Consider the following 27491-nt stretch of genomic DNA (forward strand, 5'->3'; position numbering starts at 1 on the left):
CTTCTTGCAACTAAAGCAAGGGCTGTTTAAAAGCTGGGAGAGGCTGGAGCGGGCCAGCTCTGTCTTCGTAGCTGTCCCGGAGAGGGCGCTGTTCCCAAATCAAACCTCCAGAGGCCCAGACTGAAATGCCAGAGCGTTCCCACAGAACTCCGCATCCCTCCCTTCCCAGGCTGCGGTCGCCGGTCCCCAGCGGAGCGCCTGCCCACACACATGGCGGCGCCCTGCTCAGCTTCTCGGCACCGAGGCCGACGGGCCGGGCTGGCCTTGCCAGTACTCGGGGACTTCCTCCGCGAGCCCGCTTCCTGCACGGCTGGCATTTAAACCGGCGCCTGGGGCTGCGGGCTGCGGCTGCGGATGCTGAGCTGTCCCCGGGCGGGCCAGCGCTTCCTCCTCCTCCCCTGGGCCGGCCGGCCGCGCAGGAGCCGAGCCGAAGCATCCTCTCGCTGCACCAGGGCCCGGGCAGGGGAGGTCGGCAAGCCGTGTGTGGGGGGGAGATCGGGAACCCGGCATCGCACCCCGGCATCTTGCAGTTTAATTGCAGGTTTGACTTTCATTTCCGAGATCGCAGCCCTTCTGCCCGGCGCAGATAATTTCTTCTCCACCCCCCCCCCCCCCCCCCCCCCCCCCGCTCCTGGGTCTCCGCTTGAAGCGGGAGCTGGGCTGGGCCCCAGGAGCTTGGGCAGGGCGCGCTCCCGTCGCCCCGGGGACCCCCGCGCCGCGCTCCCGGCCATGGTGCGGCCGAGCCCCGCGCTCGGGTGACACGGCGGCGCGGCTCGCAGCGGCTGGTGGGTCCTGCGGGGCCCCTTCTCCCAGGAGCCGAGGGCGCCCGACGCGGGGCTGAGCGCGGGGGGCGACCGGCGGCCGCGATGTTCAGCTGGCTGGGTTCCGACGACCGCCGGAGGAAGGACCCCGAGGTCTTCCAGACGGTGAGCGAAGGGCTCAAGAAACTCTACAAGACCAAGCTGCTGCCCCTGGAAGAGCATTACCGCTTCCACGAGTTTCACTCGCCTGCCCTGGAGGATGCTGATTTCGACAACAAGCCCATGGTCCTGCTGGTGGGCCAGTATTCCACTGGGAAGACCACCTTCATCAGGTGAGCCGCCCCGCGCCTAGGTCCTCCCGGTGACCCCTCCTGCCTGGGGAAAAACCGGAAGCCTTCCGTTGTGAGGGCGCTGAAGAAATTCTGGTGTTTGTGTGTCCAAAGCTTTACCCCCACGATTTCATTGCTGCCCCCGCCCCTTCCCCTACCTAGTGCCTCCCTGCCCTTGACTCAAGAGGTCGGTTTGATGTGTTAGAAGTTCAGAGTCATCCCTATTCTCCCCATTTTATGGATGATGAAACTGAGGTCCAGGAGGCACAAGTGAGAAAGCTCCTAGTCACAAGAGCACCTTTTGCTGATGGGGGAGTCTCACACCCTCACTTTTTAGGGACATGTCCTTGGTGGCGAGGACCACCTCCCTTGCCTTTTAGAGGGCTCAGCCACTCCCCTGGGGGCTTTGTAGTTGCCACTGATGAGGTGGGCTGGGGACTCTGGAGCCCTTGCTGGGTAGTGCCACTTGTCCTTTTTACCAGTTTCCTTCTCTGAGCAGACCTACATCTGTCTCTCAGAGACTGGACAGAAGCAGTGTCAGAAGCAGAATGCCTTTTTCTTTTCCCTTGTTTGATCATAATGGCTTAGTAATAACATTAAAGTCTTTTAGAGGTGGAAGGGACACCGGTGATCGTCTCAGCCAGCCCCTTGACTCGGCAGGTGAAATGACCAAGGCAGAGAGGGCTTAATGACGGTCCCATGCTGTGTTAACTGGGTAGGAGGCCCACCTGGGAGGCTGGTCCTAGATGCATGGGAGGACAGGCTTGGCTAAATGCCTGTGGCTTTGATGGTGAGTCATCTATTCCCTTGAGTTACAGAATCCTAGGGCCGGAGGGATCCTCGGGGAGTCAGCTTGTCCACCCTGCATTCAGAGAGCTCTGTGCATTGCCCACCGGAGTAATGACAGTCTTCCCCATCTTTACAGGACAGGCTCCTAACCCAGTCCTCAGTCCACACAATTCTCAAGGCCAGGAGGTTTTCTTTGGCCTCATTTACAGCCATTGCCAAACTGCTGCAGGTGCTCCTTGGCCCTCTGTGTTGAGTCAGAGCCCTCTAGCGAGGCAGTGGGTGCAGTGGCCTCCCCAAATCAGCGGTGCTCATCTCCTGCAGGTTTCAAGGCAGGGGTCCTGTTTCTATTCAAATCAAATCTTACTATAGTCGGGCCACCTGCAACATGCAAAGCACTGTGCTTTGCTTGGCAAGGAGAGCAGAAAAGTTAACAGTCAGCTTCCTAATTTTCTAGCTACCAATTTTCCCTAACAACGAAGCTTATACACAAGCCTGGGAGCAGGGCTTGCCCCGTGCTAACATGTCCGGTCGGAACAGAACACCAGATCGGGCTTGCCTTTCTTTGTAGGGTGGACAGCCTTGGGCTCCGTGGCTTTGAGGGGCTGAGTGATTTCTAAAGAAGTATGGGAGGTAGGGGGTGGGCAGCTACTGGCTTTTGGGTAGCTGACATTGTTAGAGCCCGAGGGCTCTTAGCAATGAATCTAATCCATTGCTTTCCCAACTTTTTAAAAGGTCAGGAGATCCTTTGAAATTCTGACAAAAGCTTTGGCCCTGTCTGTAGAAAAATGCACATACACAAATTTACATGTAATCTCGGGGCAAGAACCCTGATCTGATCCATTTCCCTTAGTTGCTGCCAAAGGCACTTCAGAGCTACCTAGGTTCTGTACAAAGGTTTCCTTTGTAGCCCGCGTCCTCCCATGTACAGATGACTCCTGCCTTTGCACAGCCCTCCTTGGCCCTCTGGACACACCTCGGTTATAACTCTTAGTACGTTATTATTATCTAGAGCTTCTCCTTCGGTAGCACCAGAACTTGCTAATGTGCCTTCGCTCCCTGAGGCCTTGCCTGGGGTCTCAGCTATGGGAGGCTCCCAGTAGAGGTTCACGGAGTGGGAGGGAAGAGCGAGGGGGAAAAGGCGAGTGTCCCTGAGGGCAGGATCCTGAAGCAGCCGACAGGTTTAAGTGCCTCTTGACTGAGACACTCCCCTGGCTTTGCCTGAGTCATGCTGGCTGTTAACTGGGCCTAAGAGAGGGGCAGAGTCGAGTTGCCCAAGGATTATTCCTTATCTAAGAGAGACAGGAAGGCCGGAGGGGGGTGGGGGGAGGCAGTTCCCTCGCTTTCTTATCCCCCAAGTACAAAAGTTCTCCCTCCTGGATCCTGTAGTAAATGAATTTAGCTCCTGCAGTCAAAGCCACCCGCCTTGAGGGCGAGCCCACCAGCAGAGTAGCAAGGCTTACAGCATAGGGAATCCCTCCAAAACCAAATTATATCTTTTCCTTCCTTTTCATTAAATCCACTGAACAGCTATTTTTCCCCCATTGGAAAATGGAGACAAGAATAAATTTGAGGAAGGAGAAAAAAAAAAAAATCACCCATAATCCCATGACTCGGGAGAGACCATTTTAAATATCATATGTATACATCTATCCTTCTAGTATTTTTAGCTATTTTATAACACCGTTGAGCTCATGCCATAATATAATTCTATATGCTAATTTATTTCACTTGGAGGAGCATTTTTTATGGAAATTCAAGTCTTTGTAAGCAATATTTTTAAGAGCCGCATGATATTTCACTATATGTATATGCAAATTATTCATTAGCCTGTCCGCTCCTTTTGCATGTTTTAGGTTGTCTCTAATTTTTTGCTATTGTCGACTCGCTCTACACGTAATATTTTTCCACACGTTGCGCTGTTTTCTCAGGGAGTCCCAGAAGCGAAATCACTAGGCCAAGGGTTGTGCAGTTTTGCTTTGTTTTTAATTTTTTTATGTTTAATTTTGGTGTTAAGAATCCTATTTCTGAGTTGCCAAGAGGGTAAGGTGAGACCACACCCCTTCCCCCAGAGCAAAGAAGGCTCCACTTGGAGTAGCTAAGGTGGTGCTCCCTCCCCCTGCTTCTTGCCTGAAGCACCGTGATTCACAGGCTCCGGCCAGGCCTGAACCTGTGAGGGATGTTTCCCTCGGAAACAGACCTGCCTCTTCATTCCCTGGCCCTTGGCCTTTTGCCTCCTGAGTGTCCATCCACTTTCATTTATATGCACTTGCCACAGGGTCTATTTCTCATCTCAGGAAGAACGTGCAGAAAAGGACATTCTTCTAATAACTAATTAATGTGCTATGCTCTCTGCCTGAAATAACTTCCCTGGCCTAAGGCCCGGCAACCCCGACTCACAAAATAAACAATCAATTGGCCTAGCGGCTGCTCCCTCCACACAGGCTGCCTCTTTCGATACAGTAGCCCTGTGTCCCTCTGGCTCTGGCAGCCTTCCTCCTGCTTCTGCTGATCCCCTCCCTTCGCTCTTCCTCTGAATGGCCCTGGCAGCCTCCAACCCTTGCTCCCTTGCACACTTGGCCCCCCCAGTCCCAGAGCTGTATCTGGGGCCGCCCCGGGGGCTGAGGAAGACCCCGGTGCTCTGGTAGGCTAGAAGGGAGGCCTGGCTGGGCGGCCGCGGAGCTGAAGGAGAGGACTGTGGGATCAAGTGTGGGGCCTGAGGCTGGCAGAGCTAAGCTGCCTGGGTCTGCACAGGGAGGTCTGGGTTGGTCCTGAGGATCCCGCGGCCCTTCTACAACGAGACTCAGACTCTGAAGTATGAGCGCGTGGTGGGGCTGCAGGGGTGAGGTGGGGGCTACTCAGTGGGCGCTTTGGACTCCCCCGCTTCTTCAGGGGGCTCTCTGCATCCTTCCACAAAGGTGACTCAGCATCTGGCTGTGTTGCACCATCTCTCCTCACAGCCCTGGCATCCCCCCTGCCCAGGCCTCATCCCCAGCTTTATAGCATCACCACCACGAGAAAGATGATCCTCCAGAAAGCCAAACGACTAGAGACAGGGGCCACCATTCCACGTAGACCCAGTGACCTCTGCAAGGTCTATCCTGCCAGCCACAGTGCCTGCCACACCTCACTCCTATCCTCCCGCTGAGGTCAGGGGACATCTTTTCCCATCAGGGCTCTGGTCTGCTGGTCCCTCAGTGGGGCAGAGTGGAAATCTGCCCACCTCTTATAAGGCCTGAGTGTTACTCAAGGGAGTAGACAGCCCTAGGCCACCTGCCTCAGGTCTGGCTTAAGATCTGCCTTGAAAGTCAGGTGTCTGGAGGTCATCAAGAGAAGCTTTCACCGGCAGGAGGGGACCTCTGGAGAAACCTCCATCCATTCCCATTGACAATGGAGTGAGGCCATGGAAAGAGCAGAGTCCGGCTCAGCAGAATCCAGGCTCCAACAGTCCTAGCTAAGAGGCCTTGTCAGGAAGGCCTAACCTGTCCAAATCTGTCTCCTCACCTCTAACATGTGAATAGCAATGAACACCTCATAGTACTACTCTCCAGTTAGGAAGGGAAAGAACCAATATAGTGCCAGTTATGTTCCAAGCATTGTGCTTAGGGCTTTCTCATTTGCTCTCCCCTTTCAAGCTGATTCTATAAGCAGAGGCCTAGAGACCAGCCCTCAGGAGTGGGGGGGAACCCCTTTTGGAGGCAAGGATCTTGCCTCTACCTCCAAGGACTGGAGGAGGGGTGGCAAGGGGATCCTGTGGGCAGTGCTGGGTTAGTCGTGGACTGGGTGGGTCAGCCTGTGGCAGGGTGGACAGAGGCAAGGGGAGGCTAATGGGAGGCTCGAAAGCCCAGCCATGAGTCTCCTCTGTGCTGGGGCCGTTTTGTCCCATGGCAGAGGCTGCTGTGTGACGGGGACAGGGGTGGCTGCTCTGTGGAGCACAGAGCCGACTCAGCCCTCAACACGGCCATTGAGGGTCTCCCTTCCACTACCTCACTTTGTGATTATGGGGTGCTTTCCGGTGTCCCTAAAACCTCCTGAGGCCAGTATTACCCAACAGGGCAAGTATTACTGTTTTGACCCCGTTCAAAAGCTCAGACCCCGAGACTGAGACCAAAGATACAGATGTACAACACAGATACCTAGAACACAGAGCAGAAAGTGACATGTGCCTTTCAAGTCTAAAGATCTGTAAAGTAAGAGCTGCAGCCTGAGGTCTGGCCCCCACTGTTGCAGACATGGATACTCCAGAGGCAGACCGGGTTAAGATTCTTGGCCCCACGCCTTTACCCTGGGGGCTTAGGTCACCAGTAAAGCAGGCCACATGCTTAGATTGCCAGCCAAGCGGGACACAAACAAATGAGGAAAGTGTTAGAAAATAATTTGCTTTAAAAAAAACATGAAGAAAACTCATCCTCCTGGGAAAAATCAGAATTTCCTGGGACTTCCTTACACCTGTATTGTGGTTTAGTATTTATTCATTTTGCATGGGATGGCTGGGGGGAGGAGGGCTACCCAAATCTTTTCAGCTCTTAGGGCCTCTCAGTAGTGTTCTTTGGCCCCAAAGTTGAGCAACCTCTATCTCAATTTGCTCAACTGTGGAACTGAAATAATGCTGCCATCCCATGGTGCATCTGGGACCAATTAAGTGGAGTCATTTGGGTAAAGGTCCCAGAACAACACCTACCCCACAGCGGGTACCCCGCCTGCCTGGCCCTCTTGATTCTTGTGTGTCCCCATCTCAGCCATTCCCACCCAGGCTTGAATTCACTTTTCTTTTCTTACACTACTGTGGGAACGTTTTTTGCCTGGCAACAGAGGCGATCTGTATCACTCCCCATAGAGAAGCAGTGATGAGCTCTCTCAATAGGTTTTCCTTTCTGGACACAGTGGTGGCTTTGTTAAGGGGGCGCTCGCTGCTGCAAGCCATACGCAGATGTCCCTGAGAATTTACCAAGCCCTGGGTTCTCTGCCTGGCCCGACTGTGTCCCTGGACTTGCTGGTGGCTTCGTGGGATTCTGTGTTTCTCCAGACCCGTGTGTGGTCAGCAAATTGGAGGTCATGTGGGTTTAGCCGAGACGCCAGGACAGCGGGCCCAGCCTCCAGGCCCTCGCTTGGCTGCCTGAGGCTGCGGCTCTGGAACATCCTGGAAAGTGGCCTCTGTGATGCTGGGAAGCGTCACCCTTTGTTCATCTGCTGGTACACCACGTCTCTCTCGGGGCTGGAATCTGAGGTGCCTGTGTCAGGAAGATACTTCGTCACTGTATTTGGCCCTCTTCAGGCTGGGCATTCTTGAGGCTGCCTCAGAAATGTTTCTTTCTGTCCGTCTCTATTTCGGCTGTCCCTGAGGCCTTTGGTGACATCTGGCACCCTCCTCCAGCCTCAGAATTCACACTTGCCATACCCAGACCCACACAGGTGCCCCTTTCCCAGCACAGGCAAGAATGGGTGGGGTTTCCCGGGCACAGCCTTGACTCTCATGAAGCAGCTTCAGGTTCCGAGAATGGCCTTGTAGAGCCAGTGGCCCTGGCCCTGCTCTGGTGCCCGATAGCAGCCACTTCTGTGTGCCACATCCCACTCATGGAGACTGGGCAGTGAACCCCAGAGGTGGGTGTTGAGGAGAAGAGTACGTTCCTGGGTTTGTGAGCATCGAAGCCTGGCCCCTGGCCAGCCTCCTGCCAGATCATTCCCCCTTGGGGTCCTCTTGTTCCACGCCTCCTTCTGGTCCCCTAGGGGGGCTCAGCCCTTTTGCACTTCCTGGTTGAGGGACCTTAGGCAGGAACGGAGACAGTGAATGTAGTGGTTAGGAGCATGAATTCTTAAGCCCACGTGCCAGGTTCAAATCCCAGCTCTGCTGTTTACTGACTGCATATCCTGGGGCACATTGTGTGACCGTGTCTCCTCCTTTTTACAATGAGTGGTAATCTTGGTGCCAGGTGCTTGTTTAAGTGCTTAGCATCTTAAGCAACACTTAGCGTCTAATGCAACACTATGAGGTGGGCTTTCTTATTAGGCCCATTTTGATGGTAAAGACGATGGTGCTCACATCAGAGATGGGAAGATGAAGTGGGATAAGGCACGGAAAGTCTAGAACATCTAGCATATGGCAGGTGCTTCATAAACCAGAACTATAATCTCTCAGGTTATGGAGCGAGGTAATGAGGTTCGCAGAGGGCAAGTACCTTCTGAAGGGCATGTCCCTCACGGTTAGAGAGACTGGGTCGCTGGCCCCGGGCTGCTGAGATGCCCTACCTCTCCTCTGAGGCCCCGAAGGTGTGTTTGAGAAAGCCAGATGCACTGTCCAAGTGTGCAGCTGCTGTCATTTATTGTTAGCACAACCCAGGAGCCAGCTTTCAAAATGGTCCTCTGACGGGAGGGAATCCTGCCTTCACACCTGGATTATTGGGAGGGAGATGAGAGGCTTCCCAAGGCGGCGGAAAACCCTCCAGAGCGGGCGGGGGTGGCCTCCTGGGCAGCAGCTCGTTGCTGGCTCCTTGGGGAGGGAGCCCGTAGCAACCCGGCTCGAACCGCCCTGAGCCTCAGAGTAAACGAGTAGCTCAGAACACTTCCCGAAGGCACACGGAGGATGTCGACGAGCCAGAGGAAATCCTCGGCTACCAGCCTGCTGGGCAGAGCAGGACCCATGCCCCAGGCCCGTTCTGGGGAGGTGTAAGGTGGGCAGAGAGCTCAGGCCCTGGAGTCGTGGCATCCGGTCCCAGCTCTGCCCCAAACTGTGGGGCCTTGATCAGCTTGCTGTCAGGGCAGAAGACGGCCGGAGAGCAAAGGATTTGGTGTTAGACTGATAGGGGTTTGGATTCCAGCTGTACTACTGGCTGTTTAACGTGGAGAAAGCCACATAACCCTACGAAGCTTCGGCTTCCTCAGTTCCTGCCCATAGGGCCGCCGTGAAGCCTGTCGAAGATGACGTCCTCCAAGTGATGAGCGCAGTATCTGGCAGGTGGAAATGCTATTGAGTGCCGGTGTCAGTGGTTTTATCAGTGAAATGGGAAGGTTGGTCTAGAGCAGGATGTCCCCCCGGGCTGCACGTTAGAATCCTCAAGGGAGTTCCTAGAACAGTCTGGTGGCCCGAGCCCCACCCCTGAGCCAGGGGGGACAGCACCTCCGGGCTGGGGCCTGGGCACCACTGGCTACAGCTACACAGTAGCTCAAACGCACCACCGGGGCTGAGGACCACTGGCCCAGGAGGCCTCCGTGTTCCTTCTCTTCATTCTCTGGCTCGCCGTGTGCCTTTGCTCTTGACTTCTAAAAGGGGCTGTGGAGAGGGGCAGTGGCCTTGGGCTCTCACTGCTTAGGCCTGAAGAAGAGCAAAGAGATGTACGTACAGGCTACAGCCTCATAGTGACGCTAGACAGTGGGACCAGCGCTCGTAGACGGCACGGAGATGGGCCTGGCACAGTGTCCCTTCACACTGGTGATGCAGGAGCTGTCTTTTTATGTCTCATATTAAATGGCTGGCATATGGACCTACGGAAAGCCTGCACAGTCTGTGGATGGTCTCTTTCCTACCTTGCCTCACTGCCGGTATCTTAGCTGGCTGCCTCCACCTGTAAAATCCACTGCGCCCCCTGCAGGAATCCGTGTCAACCCACACCTTGTTTCTGAGCCAAATCTTGCATCTCCTTGCTCTCCAACTACTGATTCCGAGAGGATAACAGGTAAAGACCAGGGGGACAGATTAGATATTTTAAGTGCAGCTAAAATCCCACTTCCTCCACGAGAGGTCTTTGGATTCTCCGTCCGTGAAAACGCGTCCCTACCGCGGAATGTTGTCGCGGTCCCTCTGCCCCTCTGCCACAACTCACGTCCTCACCTGCCTGTGGCAGACGTGCAGCTTGAACAGAGTCCCTACCTTACGACCGTGCATCTTTCTGCCAGGTACCTACTGGAACAGGATTTCCCAGGCATGCGGATTGGGCCCGAGCCGACCACCGACTCCTTCATTGCCGTGATGCACGGACAGGTGGAGGGGATCATCCCTGGGAACGCCCTGGTGGTGGACCCTAAGAAACCTTTCAGGAAGCTGAACGCTTTTGGCAATGCCTTTTTGAATAGGTGAGTGCTCAGGGAGCACGTGTCCTGGGTGTTCTCTATTTTTCTTCCTGGAGTATGGGAAGGAAGAGGAGGGGTTTGGGAGGCTCGGTACCTTTTCCATACCCAGCGTCTCTTGGTTGTTCCTTTCCTGCTGGGAGTGTAACTGAGTTGGTCACTACGGATTAGGGATATAGGGCTAATTCCGGATCATGGAGCAGGGAAGGGTACCGGAGTTAGATCACCTCCCCCCTAATCTAAACCTCCCTCCAATGAAAGTGGAGAGGGCTATTCTGGGTAGTTCCCAGCTTTTGTCTGTACAGCTGACCCTTGACCACACAGGTTTGAACTGCATGGGTCCATTTATATGCGAGTTTTCCACCGAGCAGGGTGGGGGAAATGACACGCCTAACAAACACCCTCATTGTTCCAGGGTCAACTGTACTAGGGAAGGGGTTTGCATCCAACTGGAAGGAGGTAGAGGAAGGTTCCTCTCTATTCCTGGATGTTGTTCTTACTGGGTGGAAGGAACCGTGGGCTGATGGTGGAAGTCCTGAGTTTGAGCACTGCCTCTTTACTAAACTCACTGCGAGACCTTGGACAGGTCACCTCCCCTCCCCTGGGACAAGGGTAAGCCTGCAGTCACCAGGGGTATTGTGTCAATGTGAGTGGCAAAAGCTGTAGGGAATGCTTGGCAGGCTGGCCCAACATTCCTGTTATTATTCTACGTAACCAGAATGCAGGCTGCCGCCCAGTCACGCTTGTCATATAGAGTCACGCCACAGTTTCGCATGTGCATTGTACTTAAACAATTTGAACTACTTTCTTTAATAGGAGGTATTTAGAGTAAAGGCAGAGATGATGGGCTTTGACATCAGATAATCTGGGCCCAAATCCTATCAAAACGGCACCATGGATCTTAGACAAATTTCCTAATTTCTCTATGCCTCGCCTTTCCCGTCTGTAAAATAGGCTAAGAGTAATATGCTTCTCCCAGGCAAGAGTGAAATGAGTGAAATGGCCCTTTCCAGGGTCTGGGTGGGAAAAAAGGACATCTCAGGCAGGAGAAAACTGGGGGAAAAACCCCAGTGAGCAGAGAAGAATGGAAGAATATGGCTCGCTGCAGGAGCCCTAGGAGCAGAAGACCGAGCACTGTGAGGTTTGCGCCTTCCTCCCAGAGCACTCAGGAGCTGAAAGGACGGGTGGTTAGACTGATGTTGGAGGGGGAATCTGCCAGCCGTGTCCATTGGAAGGACATGAGGGGAGAAGGAAGCCCCTTTCCAGGCGCCTCCAGTTCCCCGCAGCCACACCCAGGGAGGCTGCACCACAACCTCTGGCTCCCATCTCAGTGCTGCCCAGGGGTCATGTTCCAAACATGCTCCAACCCCCATAGCCTCCTTCTCCCTCAGCAGATGGCCTTGCCTCCTCTTCTAGAGAAAGTGGAAGCCAGGATCCATGGAGTGTTCCCCTGCCTCTGTCCCCGCCCCCTTCCACCGGTCTGCAGAGAGCTGCGTCCTCTCTTCGGCTCTGCATCTACCTCCTCTCCCCCCCACAGGTGCTTCCGGGCCAGCTCCAAAGGGAACATGCCATCAGGGATTCCCTCTTTCCAATGAGACCACCCTCTCCCCCCTCTCCCATGTAGAAATATCTCCTCTTGACAGCCCTGGAGCAGACCCTACCACCTTCAAGTTTCTTGACTAGACCTCCTCATTTCCTCCTTTCCCCCACCACCTGGGGAGCATGGCTTCCCCCATCACAGCTGCCCATGTGAAGGTCACCATGACCTCTCAGTGATGGTGAACAGCGGACACTTCCCACCATTACCTCACCCCGCCTCTCTTTGGTATGGGTCTCTCTCAGCCACTGTTCCCTCTCAGCTCCCTGGCCCTCCTGCGGCCTCCCTGTCGGCTCTGTCCCCTTTCTCTCTGGCTCCTGTGACCCAGTGTCCCCCTCATTGGGTCCACCCTCAGCCCCCTGCCCTTCTCACTCCAGGAGCTCAGCTTGGGTGAAGGTTCAGTCACAGCCCTCGCCCCCAACCAGCCCCCATGCACATGGCTACCTGGTCATCAAGTGACAGAAACCCGGCTCAGGCCAGCTTCAGCAAAATGTGGGGTTTCTTGTAGGATACTTGGGTGTGCCATAGAGCCTGAGGAGCCGTGGGCTTCGGTAGGGCAGGGGCCGTGCCATTTTCTCTTCCAGCCCATCATCTAGCCCAGCACCCGGCACTCCATACAGATGGCAAGCACTCCATACAGATCTGACGAACTGAACTGGATTTGCTGACAACCGTCGTATCTGACTGAGTCACTCTGTTGCGTAAAATGTTCCTCAGTATAAATGGGTTTCTGTTGCCCTCAGTATAAAACCCAGACCTCTCAAGGCCCCCGTGATGTGAACCCTGCCTCCCTGTTTGGCCCCACTCTGGCCTCCTTTGTGAAGCCCTCCCTAATGCCCCCGTCCGCGTGTCCCAGCCTCCTCACCTACCCTGCCTCTCTGCCATCTCGCTGGGCAGCAGAGGCCCGCTGAACCTGAGATAGTAAGACCCCTTTTTGGCTTCTGCCAAAAACGGCGTGTAAGAGAGGGGCCTTGAAGAAGAGCCTACGTTAGGTTTACCAGTTGGTGTTCTGAGACTTCAGGATGTAGCCCTAGAAATATTTCCTTTCACAAGGCTTGACTACTATCTCGATAGAGGTGCATTTGGAAGCCCAAATAAATGTTCCCGGGTGGTGGGACTCCTTCATCAAGGCCAGCTCCCGAGCCGCGTCCTCCAAGAAGCCATCCCTGGAAGCCATCTCTGCACCTTGGATTTCCCGAGCCCTTTACCTGACCCCCCTCGACATGCTGGTCCCATCCCACCTCATCTTGTGGTGGCCCACGCACGTGCCTCCTCTCCCCACCGGACTGTGCACTGTGGGGCCAGAGACTGAGGTTTGGACATCCTAGTGTCCCTGATAGCAGGGCTGCACAAATTCAGGACCATGGCTGCCTCAGGATCAGCCAGGGAGCTTCCTCAAAGTGCAGGTCCCGGGCCTGGTGCTAAGGCTGAGTCTGGATTGGAGCCTGGGGGTCGGCGTCAGAAGGCAGCCAGGCTTCTGGACCTCCGCCCCCCAGGGCTGGGAAGGCTGGCGTGCGTCTACACGTGTGAGGGTGTGCGGGAGCCAGTGAGAGGACAGCGCGGGTTTGCTTTCGCCCCGCGCAGGTTTGTGTGTGCCCAGCTGCCCAACCCGGTGCTGGAGAGCATCAGCGTCATCGACACCCCAGGGATCCTCTCCGGGGAGAAACAGAGGATCAGCCGAGGTAAGCGACACACCTGCGAGGATGGACTCTGGCTCTGTGCTGTGTCCTTTCCGGTATGTTCTTTTGCTTCCATACTATGAGCTAGACCCCGGGCGCCTGGGTGGCTCAGTCGGTTAAGCGTCCGACTTTGGCTTAGGACGTGATATCACAGTTCGTGGGTTCAAACCCCGCATTGGGCTCTGTGCTGACAGTTCAGAGCCTTGAACCTGCTTCAGATTCTGGGTCTCCCTCTCTCTGCCCCTCCCTGCGTGCGCTCTCTCTCAAAAATGAATAAACATTAAATATATATATACATATATATATGAGCTAGACCCCCAGGACCCTGCCCTACCTTGATGAGCTGGCACCACCTGGTGTGCTGTGGGGACAGTCCTAGGCAGGGGCCAGGGGACAGTTTGGGTCCACTGTGGCTCAGGCGACAGCCGGCCTCCGTCTCCTCCTCTGTAAAAGGACACAGCAATTATCTGCCTTATTTACCTCATTGGGTTGATTCGTTCCCCAAGAGGCACCACCCCCGGGCCAGACCTGGTTTGCTTCTGAAGGTCCTGTGGTCCCTGGCCTGGGGACATCTGCAGGGAAGGCATATACCTGCAGAGAACTTCATCCAGTGACGTGGGGAGGCAAGCGTGCTCTGGGCCTAAGAGTGGGGAGCTGGTATGTAACAGCACTTTGAAAACTCCAGACAGATATGGGGTAACTGCTCACTAAGGGAGGTCCCCAGGCATGGCAGTTAGCGGATGGAACCTCGGTGCCCGATGGCCAGCGTGCCGAGCCTGCTTTGCCGCATCCTAGCTGCATGAGCTCGGGCAGGGTTCTTCAGTTACGCCTCTGTAAGATAGGGGGAAATTGTTCTCTCTACTTATAGGCTTGTTTGAGGATTAAAAGAAATAATATAGGTACAAAAAGCCCTCTGCCCAGCACATAGCAAGTGCCCAGTAAATATGAAAAACATCATCATCATCATCATCACTGTTTTTTTTCTAGCTCTAAAATGCTAGACGATGCTGTACAAAACTAGAAGTCTGCCCCTGGCGTCCCACCCCAGCCTCTCCCACCACCTCCTGCTGTGTGCCCTGGGTAGCCCCCCTGCCCTTTCTGGGCTGTGTCTCTGGCGAGCCATGCCAAGCCACTCCCACCCCAGTACTGGAGCCAGGAGCTGGGCTGGAGCCAAGTCCGCACTCAGAAGTCAGCCTCCGGGAAGGAAAGTCTTGGGACTGGCAGAGAGGTTCTCTGGGCAGTGGCCTTAGGTGACTGTCTGCTTCCCTCCCGCATGTGCCTTGGCCCCTGTGCTCTGCAGCCCGCCAAGGTCTGTCCTGCAGCATGTCTGTGCCGCCATGGTGGGGCCCAGAAACCCCCTCCTCCAAGGGCATGGCCTGCAGGCGCCGGCACCCGCTTAGCCCCGGGCCCCCCGGGAGGAGAGCCCACTGCCTCACTGGCAACAAGCCAGTGCCCCCAGGTCTGTACTAAGGGGGCCCAAGTGCCACTGGTGCTGGCCTGGGTACAGGCCCATAGTTTCGGAGCTAGGCCGCCCTGAGCATTCCTGCCAGCTGGCCCGGCTTCCTCTCTGCGGGGAGCAGGTCGCTTTCTGGGGTGGCAGGACCCAGCTCAGCCCTGGGCGTCAGGAGGGGGGGGTGTTCCCCATGGCCGTGTGGGTGGGTACAGCCAGCCTGACAGAGGGTAGACAGGGAAGATGGCGGGAGAGGCCCTCAGGTCAGCAGCCCACTCCAGGGCCTCTGGACCCCGGTCTGTCCTGCAGGAAAGACAGAGCCTGCTGTCAGGACCTCAGTCTGGAGTAGGTGGGAGCAGGGGTAGGTAGAGGCCCCAACAAAAATGCCCTGTGCCTCCCTCCCATTTCACTGAGGAGGTGACACCTGGGACGAGGGGCAAAGAAGAAAGGAGGGGCCTTGTGTGAACATGCCATGTAATCAGTGGGACGTCAGTGGGGGAGCCTGGGCTCCGGGTGGTGCTGGGGCTGAGGCGGAGCTGGTTTGGAGACATAGAGCCCACGGCCCTGGGAAGACAGGCTCACCTACCCTCTCCTCTGGACCTTCGTGAGCACTGCGGTGCTCGGGTCCAACCCTTGTGGAGGGGAGGCTCTGGTGGCTCTCCGTGTGGCTTCTATTTGTTTCCCTAAATACTCCCCTCCCTCCTTACCAGCACCCCCCCTTCCCCCGCCCTGCCCAAGTTTCATCTGGGCCCATCCTGAGTTTAGGCCTAAAGGGGATTTACTGTTTCACACTAGCCGCCTGGGTGTCCTTAAGGAAGGCTCAGGAGAGCCATGACTTTTCAATCCGAACTACCTGGGGGCTGGGGAGCGGGGAGGTGGCACATAGACCTGTAAGGCAGTGCAGCCTGGCAGGTAGGCCCGGGGAGGACTTCAGCCTCTGGGATTTCCAAGGGCACTGGACTGGGAGGTCAAAGCCCCGGTTTTTAGAACCAGTATGGGTCTCAACAGGCCACATTTTTCCCCCTGAGCCTGTGTCCACTTCTGTAACAAGGGATAATGATACCTATCATAGGACCTTGTGAGGCCTACAGATGGTAATGGAAACCCAGACATCAGCTCTGGGCCTGGATGACAGTGAGCTCCCTTCTCTCCCCTTTATCTGCCAGCCAGGGTTGCCCATTATACAGTAATGAGTAATCTGTATGAATGGCCTCCCTTATAGTTGTGTAGTGCACAGCCTGTGCAGCTGTATATGGCAGCCTACTTCTAGGGACTCCTGCCTTCCTCAGCTCCTGTCCCATTCCATTCGTTCCCTGTTCTTGTATTTTCCGGCCTTCTTTCATCTTTGGACCTCAGTGGCTGCCCTCAGCAAATTGGGTGCTTGGTTTCCTTACCTGCCTTCCTGTCCCCTCCCACCCCACACTGACCTCTAGAAGTGATGGCCCACGAATGGCTACACAAGCCAGTCAGTCCTCTGCCTTCCCTGCAGCCTGTGATAAAAACCAGAGCTGGGAGCTGGGCACTGGCACTGTATCGCCAGCCTGGGCAATGCTGCCCTCAGCGCTCCAAGGAGACCAGGAATGAAAGGGCATCAGATACCCTCAGGTGTCAGGAAAGTTTCCAGTATGCAGAACCTCTCATCCTTTCTCTGCCATAGAACCCGGCAGTTCTGGTTTATACCTACACACATATACACCCCCACGTCTACACGCACCCACCACTCCCTCCATATACACTATCCCCCCCCCCGCCAGACACACACACACACACACACATACACACCCGTGTGTGCACAGAACCAAATGTTCTGTGTGCGGCTTCTTGCCTGGGGCCCTCAGAGCTTTGGGTTTGGCCATACCACAGATCTGGTGTTTCTGTCCTTCCTCTAGCCAGCTCAGGACAGGACATGGCCCCGTGGGTCGTGCCCTGTACAAGCTCACCCGGCTGAGAGGCGCGTAGAGCCTACAATCCAGCCCACACTCCATTCACTGAGCTTCATGCCAGGCACAGTGCTGTGTCTCACCAGCCAAAAGCGGCACCATTATCAAATCTGCACAGAGCCGCCTCTCGCCCGGTGGCCCCAGGGTGCCCCATTCTCGAAAGTGAGCTGCTCCCAAGGGCTCCCCAGGCCTCAAGCTTCACGGGATGGAGCACCCAGCCTTGGGCCAGAGCTGGAAGAAGCATGGCCCTTGTTCAGGGTATGGCCCCTGCGCCCAGGCCTCGGGTGGGTGTCTGAGGGGGAGAGAGGAAGCAGGGGACGTCCGGGAATCTGAGCTCAGGAGGTCCTGGGCCAGCACTTGTCTCTGGATGAAGATGACCTGGGATGGGCAGCAGAGGAGGCAGTTCCTGGAAGTGACAGGATGTGCCCAGCCCCAGGCTCATTACTGGGAAGAAGCAAAATGCAGCAGAAGTGGGAGGGGCTCCGGAAGCCTGAGTGTACTCACACTTGAGACCCTCATTTCCTGGCTACTTGTCAGCTAGAATCCCCACAGGCAGGGAAAAGCCCGAGCTATAAAGCTGCAACGCAGGCTGGTCTCCTTAGACCTAGTCTAGTGGCTTTTGAGTGGTTTATCATCACCTGCCCAGGAGGAGCTTGGGGAGTAGAATGGGGCTGGCTCTCATCTCCGGTCCCCCCGGGGGCACCTTGGAGGGTCCAGGCTGGTCCTGGCAGCCTCACGTGCCTGGTCTGTCCCTGGACCCTCACTGGAGTGGGGCCCCAGACTCCATGCTGTATCTATGCTCCTGTGTGGGCACCACGAGCCAGGGCAGAGCAGCAGAGTCCTGAGGCATGTCACAAGGGCTTGCCGGCAGCCTTATGGTCATCGGAGGCCTATGATGAGTCTCTCAGGCCACTTCCAAGGTTACTTCTCAGTGGCATGTAGTGTGGTGTTTGTTCCCCATTGGCATCTGAACTCTTCCCACGTTTTGAAAATTGATGCCCTTTTATTTCTCTTCTGCTAAAATGTCTTTAAATCTCAAAAGGGATTTTGGGAGGCAGGATAGGACCTTTTATGCACCCACCACAAGTGCCTGGTTTGAGGGCTCAGACCTCTGAGCTCCAGCCTCACACATGGCTATGCATAGGAAGAGAGTGTGGACCCGAGTCAAGGGTCTGGGGTCTAGTCCCGAGTTCGCCACAACCTGCCTGTGTGAGCTTGGCCAGCCCCTAACCTCTCTGTCCCCTCCCCTTCCTGTAAGATGTGTGTGCCCTGTGTAGCTCCTGGCATGTGGACAGTTATGAGGATCAAATGAGATGGTGTGGTTGAAAATACAAAGAAATGTGCTGCCTGTCAGCGTCCATGCTTTGCTCTTCAGAATATGCGGGAAGCCGGTGGGTGATTAAGGAGTTGCCTTGCCTATTGTGTTTGTCTCATTGATTTCCTCCTGCCTGGCATTACTTAGAAATGCTTTCTTTCCAGTCCTCTGGAGCCTGGAGGGTTGTGGGGAGAGCCCCAGGTCGCTGCAGGCTGCGCGGTCTCTGGGCCTGATGCCTGCAGACCAGATCTCCTGGAGCCAGACTTGCTGCACGTAATCCCAGGGTTTCCGGGAAGACCAGCTTTGCTGCTCAGTCTCTCAGGGCTTAAATCTCCCTCCACCTCCTAGTTCGTGTCTTATAAGCCCTTGAGCTGCTGCAGGTGCTCACGAGTCCCTGCTGGGGGGTCTCAGAGCCATTCCCAAGACCAGCCAGGGAAGGGGACCTATGACCCCAGACATTAGAGCAGAGCCTCCAGACTGATCCAGGCCCTCCCTGTGCTCTTGAATCCTATTGCCGTGGCTCTATCACTGACCCCTCATTGGTCAGGTGTTATCATCCCCATTTGACACCTGAGAAAACTGAGGTTCAGATTTGCTAAGGTCACACAGAAGATAAATGAGAGAGCTAGTTCCCTGCCTTTTGCTTAATGGGTCCATCTGTGCCTTTCAGATGCTCCCATTCCTGGATGTGCCTAAGCCCTGTCCGCCCCCCACCCCCCATCCCAGAGACAGTTACCTGTCCTGGAGGCTGCTAGGCTCTGAATAGCTGGGAGCAGGAGGCTGAGCTTCTGAGGAAGCCTACGCCCTCATCACCTGGTCCTCCGGTCCTCGTGGCCAAACCTCGGGAGAAAGCACCTGGCATTACGGACTTTGCAGTTTGATAGCACTCATCACAGCATGCAGAATTTGCAAAAGTGGGAAGATGAATAGGAAGCCTCTGTGCTTATGAAATCCCAGAAAAGGTTTCCAGAAGCCTGTCCTCAAGCAAGAGCAGATTTCACACAGGCCCCCCCAAGGTGTTTAAGACAGAGGCCCCCAGCCTCCTTTCTCCCTGTCTGGCAAGGACTTCCTCGTGTCTCCCCTTCATCCGTCCTGCTCTCCACCCTCACCCCTCTGGTCTTAGAAGCAGGGAGAAGGGAAGCTCAGAGGTCTTCCTGTCCAGCTCCCTACTTTGACAGGCAGAGAGACCGGGGACCAGCGACGACGGAAGGCTCTTTGCCCAAGAACCCACAGCACCTTAATGGCTGAACAGAAACTAGAAGTAAGCTTGCCAGGCCAGTGCTACTCAGGCGACCCCTTCGGAGCACATCCTACCTCGAGAACACTGGGCTGACGGGAATGGGCAGGGGGCCGTCATCTTCTGGCCACACTGAGCTACTACTGTCCCTCCCCACCCCGAAGTGGCGGCTGGTCAGCCTTGCCCTTACTTCCCCCCAAGCCTTTGCAGCGCCCCCTCTTCGGCCCCTTTGCTTTCCTGAGTCCATGGAGGGGTGACCAGAGGGCCTGATTTGGGGTGGGGAGACATGACCCTGCTTCCACCCCTCCCTTGGGGGCCTTTCGCACTCTCTGAGCCTCTGCTTCCTTGTCGACTAAGTGCTGGACTCTAGCTACCCAGCTGACTGGGAGTGGCCACTCTGGGATTTGTTTACAAGGAGCTGCAGCATGCTCTCTGGGCTGCCCTGCCCGAGGCCTGCACGCCACAGCCACAGTTGGGAATGATCCCTGCTGCCCTCCCCAGCCACCAAGGGGGGCAGGCTTGCCGGTTCTGGGCTCCAGAGAGCAGGAGAGTGGGTGCAGGCTGCAGGCTCGCCTGGAGCAGGAATACACAGGCCCCTTGGACTCTGTGGGAGCTACTGGGTGGGCCTGGGCCCTGGGGAGGGAAGGAGAAAGGGTGGAGAGGCAGGGAGGTAGCCACGTGCAAGACAGCTGCCCTCCGCATGTGCGGGGAGCCCAGGTGCGGTCCAGCCCTGGCCCCACCGTTTAGGGTCCGTTTGACTGTCACCTCATCTCTGAACCTGTTTCCTCCTCTGAAAAGCCGGGGTGAGTCTCCTCATCCTGCGTATCTCAAAGGGGGTGAAATGGGGCCATGAAGTGAACGTCTTGCCCGCCAGAACAAGCGCTGAACTTGGGGTTGCAGAGCTGGGTTCTGTGCCCCAGCGGCTGCCTACAAGCAAGGTGGTCTTGGCTGAGTCACTGTGCCCCCGTATCTCCGTGGCACTGACCAGGCCCCTGCCTGGTTGCTGGGCAGAGCCCGCCCCCGAAGCACTTTCTTGAGCCCTGTCGCTGAATGGAAAGAGCCTCTTTGCCTGAACAAGAAGACTAAATGGGAATAATGATGTTACTAATAACTATGTGCTGGGCTCGGAGTGTATTTAGTCCTTATAATTCCATTAGTCAGGTGCTATTTGTCCATCTATGGGTGAAAGAACACTCAGGAACACTAACATGTTCAAGGCCAAAGAGTGGACATGGGGGGTGGGGGGCTGGAACCCAGGCATGACTCCCTAGACTCTGTGTCCAGTGCCTGGCCTCCTGTCCCCAGGCCCCTCCCTGTGCCACGGAGGCCCCCCCTCCTGACCGCCCCTCTGCCACAGGGTACGACTTCGCGGCCGTCCTCGAGTGGTTCGCTGAGCGGGTGGACCGCATCATCCTGCTCTTTGACGCCCACAAGCTGGACATCTCTGACGAGTTCTCAGAGGTCATCAAGGCCCTCAAGAACCACGAGGACAAGATGCGCGTGGTGCTGAACAAGGCGGACCAGATCGAGACGCAGCAGCTGATGCGGGTGTACGGGGCCCTCATGTGGTCCCTGGGGAAGATTGTGAACACCCCGGAGGTGATCCGGGTCTACATCGGCTCCTTCTGGTCCCACCCCCTTCTCATCCCCGACAACCGGAAGCTCTTCGAGGCGGAGGAGCAGGACCTGTTCCGAGATATTCAGAGTCTGCCGCGAAATGCTGCCCTGCGCAAGCTCAACGACCTCATCAAGAGAGCCAGGCTGGCCAAGGTGAGGCTGTCCCCCGGAAGACGGGGAGGTTCGGGGTGGGTCGGTCAGGGGCTGCCGCCTGCAACCCTGAGCTATCGCCTGCTGGGGCGGGCCAGGGGGGTGGTCGGTGTCCTCTAGCTCCTGCATCATGGGCACCAGCTGAGCCCCCCCAGTAGCTGGGGGCAGGATAGTGTGGTGGTTCTGGTCACAGGCCCTGGCATCAGGTGGCCAGATTGGAGTTTATGAAATGTGATCCCAACCTGGCAAGGTCCTTAGTCTCCCTGTGCCTCTTTCCATGTCTGTAAAATGAAGGGGTGGGAGGGTGAAGTAAGGTAAGGAATGTAACAGCCCCGTCACAGTGCCTGGCATCGTTAGAGGTGCTCAGGAAACGTTAGCTGTTGCTGGCTTCCTCGTCCTCAACATCATTACCAGTATTACCATCCCTATAACTGCCTTGACCTTAACCTCCCCCCATAGTCTCACCTTTCCCATGTGATCTAGGAAAACAGCTCAGCGCTGCAAGCGATGAGAGAGCAAGGGGGTGAGATAGAAATGATTGCAGAGGTAGCAGCAGGAGGAGGGATTTATGGGAAGAGAGGGGGCCAGAGCCACCCTGGAGGGAAGAAATGGATCAAGGGTCTTGATCGGAAGATTGCTCTCTTCTCCTGGTTCTCAGGTTCATGCCTACATCATCAGCTCCCTGAAGAAGGAGATGCCGTCGGTATTCGGAAAGGATAATAAGAAGAAGGAGCTGGTGAACAACCTGGCTGAGATTTACGGCCGGATCGAGCGCGAGCACCAGATCTCACCTGGGGACTTTCCCAACCTGAAAAGGATGCAGGTAACTAGGGGTCTGGGGCTCCAGGACAAGGGACAGTCCGATTGCCCAGAATCAGAAGGCAAGGAGATGGCCCCAGGTCTGCCCTCCGTGCTGGACCACCGCTGGCCCAGCAGGTGTCCTACCTGGGTCTGGGGAGAACACAGAGCCCCACTGCTCCCAGAGAGGCTGGGGTATCATGATGCTTGGGACCCGATACCTCCAGTTTAGACCTCGCCCAGTCACGGCCACCACAAGCTTGGAATCCCTGCCATGCCACGTGATATGGAATGTCACCTGACACAGGGTCTCCAGGCCCTCGAGTGCCTAAGTTTACCTCTGAGCTCCCACTTGGGAGCAGTTTGGGACACAAGCCATGAAGAAGCAGAAGTCTGCACTGAGGCCTGCTCTCTTTGGGGTACACCATGGGTTCCTATCTTGGCCTAGCACCATCACACCTGGTTTCTCACGTTAGTCCCCAAAGGGGTCCTCTGAGGGAGGCATTCTTCTTCCTCCTTTTACAGAGGAGCCAACTGAGGTCTACAAAGCTAACTGACCTGTGTAATTAATGGCTGGCAGTTTTCTGAGTGTGCTGTTCACACAGGCTGCTGGTAGAAAAGCCAGAATATCCCCACAGTCCAAGCGAGAAGCCACCACACCAATGCTAACTGGATCCTCTCTGAGACTCTGACTCTTCATCTGTAACCTCAGGCTCCGATGCACCCACCTTAGATGTATGCTATGAGCATCATCAGTGAGATAATATTTGCCAGGTGCTTAGCCCAGGGCCTGGCTCTTAAAACGCAGCCTCGAGTTAGGTAAGATGTCACCACTGAGGGAAGCTGAGTGGTGAACACGGGGACCTACTTCTCTGTACAATTTTTGCAGCATCTCGTGGTTCTGTAATTATTTAAAAATAAAAGCTTTCTCTGGGGCGCCTGGGTGGCTCAGTTGGTTGAGCATCCGACTTCGGCTCCAGGTCATCATCTCATGGTCTGTGAGTTCGAGCCCCGAGTCGGGCTCTATGCTGACAGCTCAGAGCCTGGAGCCTGCTTCGGATTCTGTGTCCCCCTCTCTCTCTGCCCCTTCCCCATTCATGCTCTGTCTCTGTCTCAGAAATAAATAAACATTAAAAAAATAAAAAAGGTTTCTGAGAATTAGGGAATTTTTTTAAGAATAGTAGTTGTAATAACTGTTTTTGCTCTCGTTGCTGATTTTGATCTTTTGATCGTTTCTCAGTTTAAGACTGGAGGTTCAGAACATCAGTACGGTCCCAAACAGGCATTTTTAGTTTCCTATGTGCTAAAAGGAAGAGAAAAAAATAGACATTCAAATAGTGCATGCATTCATGTATCCATTCATTCCTGGAACCACCTACCACAAGCCAGTTACTAATTTCAGAATTACTTTAACATAACTCAGGTTTGTCACTCAGCTGTGGCTTGGAATACTTCAACGTTCAGCTTCTCTTTCTGTTAAGAAGGTAATGATCCGGGGGCGCCCGGGTGGCTCAGTCAGTTGAGCGTCCAACTCTTGATTTCGGCTCAGGCCATGATCCCAGGGTCGTGGGATCGAGCCCTGCATCGGGCTCCATGCTGGGGGCATGGAGCCTGCTTGAGATTGTCTCTCCCTCTGTCCCTCTCCCCTGCTCATGTGTGCACATGCACTCTCTCTCTCTAAAATAAACAAATTAAAATTAGAAAAGAATGTTGTGCTCTAGAAGCAAACATTTAGGAAGATAGCATTCGAAAGGGACCACACGACCCCATTTTTAATGTGAGGAATCCTTTTGCCGCATACAGATTTCACCTTTTTTTTTTTTCAACGTTTATTTATTTTTGGGACAGAGAGAGACAGAGCATGAACGGGGGAGGGGCAGAGAGAGAGGGAGACACAGAATCGGAAACAGGCTCCAGGCTCTGAGCCATCAGCCCAGAGCCCGACGCGGGGCTCGAACTCGGGGACTGCGAGATCGTGACCTGGCTGAAGTCGGACGCTTAACCGACTGCGCCACCCAGGCGCCCCCAGATTTCACCTTCTTATCTGTTTGCCATTCACACATTAGGATCTGTTGTCCGGTGCCCTGAACCAACCATGTAAATGGCCACCTGGCGGTCCATCGATGTGGGGTGATGGGAGCACCCACTGTGCCCCCTGGAAGATATTAGGTTGCCCGTTTGGGAGCCCACCAAACACACCTCGACGTGGACAGGCTGAGAGAGATGCCAGGGACCTTGGGCTAGTCTGCTTCTGCCCTGCACTCCCCCACCGGCCCCCACCTGCCTCCTAGGCTTGGCCCTGCCTTAGAGGGGAGGTGAGAAACGCACAGGCTGACACTCGCTCTTAAAATGTCGCCGTGGGTGTTTTCTGAATTTTTCTGCCGGGAACTCGATGTGCTTGTCCCTGAGATTTCTGTGCACTGGCCTCTGCCCAGTGTCCTGAGATTGTTGTGGTCAGAGCCAACAGCCGGAGCAGAAAGCTCTCACCTTGTCACTGAAAAGGCCAAGGAGCAGCCGGGTGTTCTCGACTCAGACGCCTCAAAATCGCAGAGGTGCGCCAAGTGGAACATATTTCTTCCACCATGTGGTGTGGGTGTCACGGGAAGGCAGGCTTTTACAGAATCTGCCCGCCTGTGTCTACTGTGTCAGAACCCTCAGGGGAGACGCAGGTATCTGAAAACTCTCCAGCTAATTCCGATGAGCAGCATGAGTAAGAATCACTGGTTTGGAGATGAGCCTTGGCTTCTATTAGGATTTGTTTTCAGTTGCCTGTGCCTCCGTCTTTCCTTCCCTTAATGGGGATAGAATGTGATTCCCCTCCCTCTGAGAGGCCCCGGAAGAGCGAATGAGATCACGCAGTGAGGGATTTGCAGTGTTCCCCAGTATTACCACCGTGGTTAGAGCACAGAGACACATACGCCTCGGTCTCAGAGGACAAAGCATTCAGGAACCATCCTTCAATAGCCAAAACTAGCTGAAAGAGAAATGTAATTGCTTTCCAGCGTATTAAAGGGAATCCAGATAAATGGATCAAACCAATATTTGTTCCATTTCCTTTTCTTCCCTAGACCCTGCGACTGTCCTCTCCTGAAAACTTCCACCGAGAGCCAATGTGCCTTTTTTTCTTCTCCTCTCTCATATCTTTCAATATTTCATTATTTTGCGATCAGCTTAGCTTCCAGGGCTGTGAACATTCCAGCATTAGCAGAAGGCAGCATCCCCAACAAGGGGAAATAGCTCCTTCCCTTGCCTCCTACGCTCACCTTCTTTTCTCTTCCTCTTCCCAGGACCAGCTGCAGGCCCAGGACTTTAGCAAATTCCAGCCACTGAAAAGCAAGCTGTTGGAGGTGGTGGATGATATGTTGGCCCACGACATCGCCCAGCTCATGGTGCTAGTGCGGCAGGAGGAGACACAGCGGCCTGTGCAGATGGTGAAGGGCGGGGCGTTCGAGGGCACCCTGCATGGCCCCTTCGGGCATGGCTACGGGGAGGGGGCTGGGGAGGGCATCGATGACGCCGAGTGGGTGGTGGCCAGGGACAAGCCCATGTACGACGAGATCTTCTACACCCTGTCACCGGTGGACGGCAAGATCACAGGAGCCAATGCCAAGAAGGAGATGGTGCGTTCCAAGCTGCCCAACAGCGTGCTGGGCAAGATCTGGAAGCTGGCTGACATCGACAAGGACGGCATGCTGGATGACGAGGAGTTTGCACTGGCCAACCACCTGATCAAGGTCAAGCTGGAGGGGCATGAGCTGCCCAACGAGCTGCCCGCCCACCTGCTGCCTCCATCCAAGAGGAAAGTTGCTGAGTGATGGACGGAGGAGGAGGTTCAGGGCAGGCAGGTGTTAGAGGGGACGGGGGAGAATGAGATGTGTGCGTGCGTGTGCGCACGCACACACACACAGATACACACACGTACACACACAGATCTTGAGAAGTACACTGCAGATGAGAGGGGACAGGGAGCCCCAGGCTTCCAGGCTGGTCTTTGGACACATCTCCAAGTTCTCAGCATTGGTAGAAGCACAGGAGTGCTCCCAGGGCCCCAGGTTCAAGACCAGGTCTCCATCCCTCTTTCCCTCCCATCTCCCACCACCCGCAGAGGCAGTTCACCTGTCCGCGGGTGGCCCATCCACCTCCAGATTCCCTGGGCTCAGAACAGATGGAAAATGCTTCTCACTCAATAGGCGCTCACTGTTTTCAGTGCCGTCCCCCACTCTTCGGCTTCCCAGTGGGGAAAAATGGTCCAGGTCTGAGAGATGGGAGTTAGGGGCTGCTGTGGGGAGCAGGGGTTGGCGGGAGGGATGGCGGGGAAGGAAGAAGCATCCTCTACCTGGTCCCAGATGTGAAGAGACACGACCTTGAGCTGTGTGCTTTCCTAGGCTCGGGCTGTGTCTGCCTCGGCAAACCTGCCCTTGAACCCTACCCCTACTTCATTTCAAAGAATCCCAGACCTGGAGAGAGGAGAAAAAATTGGCAGGAAAGAAGGTAAAGAAATTGCCCTAAATCCTCAACCCTAAGCCATTCAAGGTGGCTTTATTCCCCAGATTTTGTGAGGTTGGTGTTTTCTCACCCAGCCCTGATGTCTGGAAGCTCAGATCCATCTCCCATGTATCCAGCCCCTCCTGTGTGCCAGGAGCCAGCCGTGTTGGGCACCTTACATACAGCATCCCGCTCGGCCCTTGCCAGCCCCCAAGGAAGTAAGCATCAGTCCCCCCCCACTTTGCAGATGAGGAACTTGAGACTCAGAGGAGTTCAGGTGACCTTCCCGAAGTCACAGAGGTCACATGTGGTAGAGAAAGGATTCAGAGCCAAGACCTAAGACCCTTCCTTCTGCTGTGGCGATATGTGCAGGATCCCAGCATCGCTAGTGGGCTATGAACCTTGGAGAACAGGCCAAGCACGCAGGGCACCTCGGCCGCCCAGAGCCGGCTGGTGAGGGAGGAGGGCCAGCCAGCATGTGGTGGGCCATCAGTCTGGCCATCTGTCACATCACAGAAGCAAACCGTGCCGTCTGGCTCTGCGGCCCGTGTTCCTAAAATCACAGAAGTCCAATAGCGCCAGCGGGAGAGTGGGCTGGCCTTCTGGATGCTGTTTGCGCCTGTCCCCGCTCCACCGCCCACCCAGGGGCCTGAATCATCCCAGCTCAGATGCAGCCACCGGCTGTCATCAAGTGGGACCTCGTGCTAACTCAGAAGGCTGACCTGAGAGGTCTGAGGTCCTGTTCCCTGCAGGAGCCCCCACGACTCTGCAGCGTCCTTGGCACATCGCCACCATTCTCCGTGCCCTACGCCCTCCTTTATGGTTTCTCCCTTGGCTTGCTTTGTGGCCACTGAACCAATCACTTTGTATGCTATCCTCCTACTGTGATGGAAAACAAAAACAAGTATAACTTATTTTCTATCTATGTTCAGACTAGAGAGACAATATTCTATGTATCTATGACGTGCTTACTACTGCAGTGCATTTGTCCATCGTACTCACGTTAATATAGCACATTTATCCTTTGGTACCTGCTTGGCCACAGAGCATCATTCCGAAGTAGGCTGGGGGAGGTCGAGGGAGGGAGCATCCCATTGGCCTGAAGCCTCCAGGCCCAGGGACCGTCCAGGCTGACCGGAGGGAACCACTGCCCTCTGGAGTGCAGATGGCCCCCAGCTCTGCGTTCCCTTCTGCATGCACATTTCGCTTTCTCACGGAATGAAGGGCAAGGGAAGACCAAAGCCAAGAGGTCTAACCTCCTCTAAGTTGAGAGCTTAGCACAGCAG

At 55.3% G+C, this 27491-nt stretch overlaps 1 protein-coding gene across 1 annotated transcript; it reads left to right on the forward strand.

Annotated features, from left to right (window-relative positions):
• Nucleotides 1-172: 172 nt before the first annotated feature.
• EHD3 (EH domain containing 3) lies at nucleotides 173-27235 on the forward strand. The gene is made up of 6 exons (XM_025927358.2): nucleotides 173-1093; nucleotides 9767-9943; nucleotides 13119-13216; nucleotides 20513-20925; nucleotides 21581-21745; nucleotides 25008-27235. Exons 1-6 carry the CDS (start codon nucleotides 867-869, stop codon nucleotides 25533-25535), a joined length of 1608 nt encoding a protein of 535 aa, XP_025783143.1. The 5' UTR covers nucleotides 173-866; the 3' UTR covers nucleotides 25536-27235.
• Nucleotides 27236-27491: the final 256 nt, after the last annotated feature.

This window comes from Puma concolor, chromosome A3 (assembly GCF_028749965.1).
Source record: "Puma concolor isolate L17-30 chromosome A3, mPumCon1.1.hap2, whole genome shotgun sequence".
Classification (NCBI taxonomy): domain Eukaryota; kingdom Metazoa; phylum Chordata; class Mammalia; order Carnivora; family Felidae; genus Puma; species Puma concolor.